This window comes from Haliaeetus leucocephalus, unplaced genomic scaffold (genome assembly GCF_000737465.1).
Source record: "Haliaeetus leucocephalus isolate CR32 unplaced genomic scaffold, Haliaeetus_leucocephalus-4.0 Scaffold1, whole genome shotgun sequence".
Classification (NCBI taxonomy): Eukaryota; Metazoa; Chordata; class Aves; order Accipitriformes; family Accipitridae; genus Haliaeetus; species Haliaeetus leucocephalus.
The window spans coordinates 11,775,767-11,783,373 of record NW_010972437.1 but is presented as its reverse complement, the minus strand read 5'-3'; the positions used below and the strand labels follow the sequence as shown (position 1 = coordinate 11,783,373).

Genomic DNA, 7,607 nt, shown 5'->3' with positions numbered 1-7,607 from the left:
CGGGCGGACCCGCACCCACGCGCACCGCTGCCTGCAGCGGGCAGGGCGGGCTGCCGCGGGGGCCTGGGCGAGCCCATCGCGCCGTGCGCGGAGGGAGGGAGCGAGGGAGGACGGACCGACCGACCGGCGGGCGGGCGGGGGGAGCCGCCGCCAACCGGGTGCGCGGCGACCTGATCCCTGTCCAACATGGTCGCCGCTCACGCCTCCCATTCCTCATCCTCCGGCGAGTGGATCGCTTGCCTGGATAAAAGGTATCGGCATCTTCACAGGAGCGGCTGCGGAGGGATGCTGTGTGCGTGTAACCTGCCCCCCGCATGCGTGCGTGCATGCATGCATGCATGTATATATGTGTGTGTGTGTGTGTGCGGACGCCCCCCTCCCCGCTCCCCATCAGATCCTGCCTTACATAAGGAGCGTGCAGGTGGGAAGCAAAATGCCCGGAGGAAGCCGAGTCGGGGCGGACGGGCAGGATGAGGGCTCGAAATGCTCCGGCAGCGGAGGGGACGGGTAGTTCCCACTGGGATAGCTGTTCTCCGCCGGGCTCTGCTGCCCGGAAAATGCTGCACGTGGTGGAGGAGGGGGAGCTCCAGGGCGGGGAGAGGGCGCCGCGGCCCGGCGGCCGGGGCCGGCCGCCCGGGGCCCCGCCGTGCCAGCCGTGGCAGACCCGCTGCCTGCGGCGATCGCGCCCCAGTCCGCCCTCCGCCTCGCCTCACAGCCCCTCACCTCGGCACACCGGCTCCGGCCTCGCCTCGCCTCACCTCAGCACGCCGCCCCCCCGCCTCGCCTCGCCTCACAGCCCCGCGCCTCACCTCAGCACACCGCCCCCCGCCTCGCCTCACCTCACCTCAGCACACCGCACCCCTCCCTTCCCCCCCACTTCACAGCCCCCGACCCAGCCACCTGACAGGGCGGGCGGGAAAGCGCGGACCCTCGCCTCAGAGCACTCCGTGGCGCAAGCAGGTGCAGGACTGTTGGCCGGAGGGTGGGAAAAATAAAAATGTCCGCCCCGAAAAAGGCCGCCGGAGGCTCCCGTCAGCGGCGGCAGCCTCTTCTCTCCGCAGCGGTGTCCTGGGGGCCTGCGGTTGTCCGCCAGGCTGGCGGCAGCGTTTGCTGCGGGTCAGGTACAGGTGGGCGGCCAGCACCGCGTAGGTGGGAGTTATGGCTGGCTAACGTGTGCTCAGAGGTGGTGTGCTCACTTCTAAAAATACAGGCAATTTTATTTTTTTTTTAAATAAATTCTTTGGACTGCTTTCCCCGGGTGTTGCAGCAGCGAGTCTCACAGTGTTGAGTTGCATGGTGGGTGGTTTGAACGTCCTTTGCTGTATTCCTACCTTCAACACTTACTGGATTAGTTCATAAGTGAAGTAATTTGATTTCTGAACGCTCAGTGTCTCGTGTAGTCTAGGAAAATAGTTAACAAAAATTTACACCATAAATATGCTATATGGTTCAAATAAAGCTATCAAAGAGAATTCACTTACATGGCATATAGCAGTTTACTGAGCATCATTAGCCAGCTTTTCGCAGTTGATGCCATTTGGGGCTGCGCTGTGGAGAGAAGCCTTTGTGCACACAGAAGGAACCTTCCTTTTCTCATAATTTCTACCATTACCAGGTGACCTCCTAGTGTTGTAGGACTGCATCTCTGATTAGGTTTTCCTTAACAGTCCAGGCAGCAAACTGTAAGAAGTTAATGAAACTTTCAGTCTAGACACCTACCACATATACTGATCCCCCTCTGTAACACATGACTTAAAAGAAGACTAACCGCTTAGAGGTTGAATAATGTCTATAAATGTTGAAAGTACTCTAAATGTAAATACAAACAGAACTGGTGATGGTAACCTAGCCATATAAAAACCAAAGTGAAGCAGAGGGCCTGATTGTCCGCTCTGTAAACTGACATTGTGCGGATGTGAAGAAGCAGGATATGAGCCCCAGTACTTTTAGATAGGTAATCGTCTCAGTTCCCAGGTTTCTTAAATGCAATACATTGTGAGATCTAAATTGTAAACTAAAATTCAGGGGTTTGTGCTTAATGGGGTGCATAGCCTTGCAGAGTGAACAACGTTTTTAGGAAACACGTGAGGCATTTTGTTTAGAAATCTCTCTGCCACTATATTTATATGCAAATTAATATGCTGACCATTTTTATAATGGGAATTTCATTAGAGCTCTTAAGATGAAACTTTTTCTTCTCTTTTTGTTACTTGGAGTAAGCTAATGGCACCAATTTGTTGAGTGGAAAGAATCAGTTCCAGGTGCCCTGAAGGTTTATGTATTGTTATCCTTCTTTTCCGGAAGGCAATCTGAATGTAGGACAAACCCAGGACATGAGAGATTGTAGGTTTTTTCCTGGTCTCTGTCATGCTTTGCTTTGTGATCATAGGAAGTACACTTAGGTGTTTTGTTCTGGTTTTCCATTTAAAAAATACAGTTAAAGCTGTGTTGGGAAAGTGCTATAGAAATCTAAGTACTATTAGGTATAGCATTTTTAATTAATTTACACACTTGTATTTCTAGAGTGTATTTCTTTTCTATAGATGACTATCAGTGTACTCATTTGAATTATTATGTAATTTCTATGTATTTTAAGCTTTTAAAAAAATCTTATAGTATTTTCTAACCTAGGTGTGGATTCTGTGAATATAGGATAATTTAACGAGACAATTCTCTGTAGGATACCATGTGTTTTTATTAAATAATAAATATAGTTTTAATATGTTTTAGTTAATTAATATGTTTTCAGGAGGAAGGCAGTTCTAAAACTGGTATGCTTTAGAATTTTAGGTGAGCCTCAGCAAAGACAATTAAAATGGCATGTAATATGGATTATCCAAATTCATTCTTTTAAAAAAGGGAGAATTAAACTCTAAATGGAAATAACAAAACACATAATGTACAGAAATGATGTGTTTTGTATATGTTCTTCATGTTTTTCTCCAAGTCACATATCAAACTAGAACTACTAACATCTAAAACAAGAGCATGTATAAAAATGAAGAATGACCAAAATGTTTCAGGAGAAATGTTATTACTGTGCAGAGTACTGTGGGCTAGCACCACCAGTGCTTTGACCATGCAGCTTCCGTGTGTGGTTACTAACCACAAAAGCCAAAGATCAGCACTTTAAAATCAAATACACAGGACACTATTTATATATAAAGTCACAAGTGCAAAGGTAAGGAAAAGTGGGAACAGAAATGTTCAGAACACTGTGCTCTATCAGGAATATTTTATTTTTGCAGGAGAGAAAGATCATCAGTGGTGAGCAACTGTACATCCTGGTTGTACCTGGAGATGTAAATAATTTTTATGTTAAGGAAACCAGTCCTTTTATCTCTGAAGTAAATAGTTGCCTTACCACTGATTTCCTAGGGAGCAGAAGCATGCCTACCATCTTAGCATTTTTCTGTATGTCCAATCTGCACATAATTAAAATAAAGTTGCTGATTTATGCAAGTGTGTATAATTAGCTTAGAAACAATGTCTTCTCTACTCTCATGGTTTCTTTCACAAGACTATCTAACCAGGAAATTTCCATATTGACATATCTTTACTGAATGGTAGACAAGGTATTTTTTACGTAACTATTATTTCTCTAAACCTGATCACAGTTATGAATTCAGGTGTTTTAATTGGATTCAAATACAAACTTTTTAATGATGTACAGCATTCACAACAGTCAGAGATCCCAGGATTTCATACTTGTCTATGGCATCTTGTGTTTTTCTCTGTATTAAATATAACTTTCAGTCCTTAGCAGACTGGAGGAGTAGATCACAGAGCAAAGCATGTAACTTTGCTAGCCTGTTGTGCTAAGAATGTTATGATCTTTGCTCAGCTATTTCTAAATTATTTAAATATGAATGGGCATTTCGAGGACATATTGTACATACCGAGCTTTTATATCCTTGTTAGACTTTCCACTTGCATCATTTACATCTAACAAAACCAAAATAACACATACAGGATAGTATCTCAGATCTGTACCTTAAGCCAAGCTCGCATAGATTTGATTGTAAATTCGGACTGAAGCTATGTAATGGCAACATATTGGAATCGGGATTTATTTTTTAGTTCATTGTAACATATATTTGAGGTGTAAGTTATCTATATATGCTTAGGAGTCAACAGGTCTCTTGTGAGTATAGAGATAGGCTAGAATGAAGAACTGATATTCTGAAAGAATTGTCATAAAAGAAATATGGAAAATGCTTGTCATCTTCTATAACCTATAATTATGTCAAAGATAATGGGATATAGGTTTATAATCAGGCAATATTGTGAATATTTTAGAATTGCTTTACAATGCTATTTTATTTACTTTTAAAATGTATTTTTATGCGATTGGTAAAACATACACTGACTTCTACCCTTGCTTTTTATTTGTAACAAATCCATAGAAATAACACCACCATTTTTCACATAGTTTGGATCTGAACAAAATCATTGACATACACTGCAGCTCCTGTTGGCCTGCGTGCTTGGCATTTTCTCTCTGTATGTCATATGTGGCTAAGCTGGTGTATACTTGGATCAAGTCTGTGTGGGGATGTATCGGCAGCAGGCACCACGGTGGATGTGGAAACTCGGAGACAGAGCAGTATAGACATAGCCCAAATGCTTTCTAGCACTTGTGCAAAGGTGCACTCTTCTGAAAATGATGAATAATAACAAATTTATCTTTACGTGTCATACAACTCATTTTCTAGTCCAGTGCAAAGGTGCAGTCTTTGATGAATAATAAAAAAGCCCTTTTTCTTTCCGTATCTTCTCAGAGAGACCAAAATAATTGTTAATATAGCTTGCCATAAGCTTGCAGATCTGTGCATTTTATTGAATATATGAATTCATAATAACTCGTAGAGAGCAGGAGTTGTATTTTAAACAAATTCAAGCTGTTTTATTCTCTGCTCTCGGGCTTAGGCATTTCTAGTGTCAGCTTCCATTTGTTACATGTGGTTGCAGTAAGTTACACACTTGTTCTATGAACAGGTATTAAGAGGAAGAAAAAGTGATTGCCCTAGCATTCATGTGTATAAACATTGTCATGGCCTACCAGAACAAACTAGTACATGCACATGCCTATTAGGACATGATATATTCAAATTTAGTTGGTAGTCTTGTGGAGTGGCTGCATGACTGGTGTGGTACTTGTGCAACTGTAGGTTTTCTCTTTTACCAGGTGATACCGGAAAAGTGTCTAAACTGTCGTTGCCTGAGTTATTTCTGGCATGTTGTTAGGATTCGATCTCTAAAATCCTGTATTCTGAGCAGATTAAATTTCTTTTGTAACAAAACCTCATATTCTAGCAAAGGAATAAAAACCCAACAAACCAGCTAATTGAAATCATGCCCTTAAAGCCACCAGATATTTTTCAAATACAAGTATTTTTTGTATCCAGTGTGACATCTGGTTTTGTGTGCATCTTACAATTTGCTGCATTTAACAAGCCTATCATTCTTACGATACTTCCTCTGTTCTTTACTAGTTTTTGTGCTGTATCTGGCATAATCACTTACTACTCATGCTGCTTTATCAGCATCCTCAATGAATGTTTCGTGAACTGACTTTCCACTTTATCTTTGAATTCAGCAGTTGTCAAAATGTATGTCAATGTAAATCTGTAGAAGTTATTTCATAGTTGTTGTAAGTTTTAAATTTTCATTAGCTGTAACAATCCAGATCCTAAATGGGTAAAAGTGCATTTGGTGTAGTGTATTGGTGGATGGCAGTGGCCAGAGTTTGAATCAAAGGATATCATCACTTGTGCATATTGTTCAATTATAAATTTCATTTGCAATGTATCTCAGAGTCTGTCGTCATATTAAAATGCTTTTGATGCCTATTATGAAGCTGCAGTGCTGGTTAATGTAATTTCATCCAGATCTGCTTCTGTCAAATGGAATTTTAACTGTCCTGAGCTCCACTTCACATTTATGAAAGTTGGAGGGTTTATTCAATAAGGTTTAGTCACACCTTGGTTGCAAAGCATGCACCATACATAAAAATTTTCATAAATGAAAAGGAGAAAATTTCCTTGTAATTTTATTTTTTTCTCTTGGAGTATTTTGTCTTTTTAAAAAGCATATGAAAGTGAAAAAAATTCTTTTATGTTTTGTTTCTTATTATAGCTGTATTGTTCAGGTAGTGTATTTTTAACTTGAGATAAATCTTTCTAAATATCATTACATAATAGATACATCTTTTGGCATTCCACTGTTTATACAGATCTAAAAATTGACCTGTTGGAAGGATGCATAATTTGTAGAGCAGGGTATGCAAAGAAACAAAGCACAATTGATTGCTCTGTCTAACCCTCCAATAATTTTTCAGTGCATTGGCCAAACTGAGTTGAAGGCACAAATATAAGTGGGTAATATAATAATGAGATGAGTGTGTAGGTAAAGGAGAATCCCCCATATTTGCATTCTTTTGGCCTTCACTGAGGAAGACAGAACTCAACTATTAAAAATTCTGTCTGACTGCAGCTGACAGCTGGTCGGTCTGCATTTAACTGGCTGGTCAACCAGTACCTGTGTAGATCAGGATTATCTACAGCATTTCTTGTGCCTTGTATAGCAGGACATGAGAGATTATCACAGGGGTTCTGAGTGTAGGTGACAGTAGTAATTTGTTGGAAACTAAGCATCAGCAGTTTTACTTGTGTTGCACCTTTTTTTTTTTAAACTCTGGAATGATTTGTATGTATAAGAATCCTAGGGAACAGGGTTTAAATAAAATTTTACTTCCTGTGTGTCAGAGGAAATGTGAAAACTGGAATCCCAAAGTCTCATAAAATGGAAATCAAAAGAAAAGAATTGTAATTTGATTATTATTTGAAAGTCTCATGACAAGGGAAAGAGGAGCTGAAATGTGCATGTTGAAAACATGGATTTGGTAATACTACTGTAATAAGTGCAAAGTGCCTCTTGGGGAGGGAGAGTTGATTGCCTTTTGTCCCCATGGAATTAAACCCTTATCTGGACATTACTTCAGATTAAAAGTAACTTCATTTATATCTAGGATTTAAGCCTCTTTCCACAGGTCTGAAATGCTTTGATAAGTAACTGGTATCCCTCTCTTAAACTTTCCTTTCTCAAAGAGAAATTAAAAGTCACAGAGCCTTACAGCATTGCTTGGAGGACAGAGGTGCCTCAGTGTTGTCCTGCTCTCACTATGGGAAAATGGTATCTTGGTACTAGTATTCTGCATCCTACTGCTTTGCTTTTTTTTTTTTTTTTTTCTGCATGTCAGGAAAGGGTAGGAGAAAATACAGGTATCAGAGAGGAATGAGCTGGTTTCAATGGTATTCCTTGCTGTTTTCTCCTGCTGTTTCAAAGCAGAATATACTTTAAAATATTATTAAAATTCACAAAATGGTCCATGGTAGTGATTACTGGTACTTTCCAGCTCATAGAGCTTGCCTTTGCATCTTTGAAGAGATGCTTCAGTTTTAACCCAGAGATGAACTAGTTTTATTTGTCTATTATGTAGTGTGATACTGTTTTCTACAGACAGCCTTGCCAGTGGAAGAAATACATTGTATCTGCTCATCCTTCATGGGCTGTTCATTGCTGTCTAAAGTGCAGTATTTTGCCCT

At 41.0% G+C, this 7,607-nt stretch overlaps 1 protein-coding gene across 3 annotated transcripts in view; it reads left to right on the top strand.

Annotated features, from left to right (window-relative positions):
* Positions 1–186: 186 nt before the first annotated feature.
* RAPGEF4 (Rap guanine nucleotide exchange factor (GEF) 4) overlaps positions 187–7,607 on the top strand; it is a 158,151-nt gene continuing 150,730 nt past the window's right edge. For all 3 annotated transcript variants that reach the window (XM_010566634.1, XM_010566627.1, XM_010566619.1), the window contains exon 1: positions 187–251. In XM_010566634.1, the coding sequence (XP_010564936.1) occupies positions 187–251 (65 nt within the window). The remainder of the gene's footprint in view (positions 252–7,607) is intronic.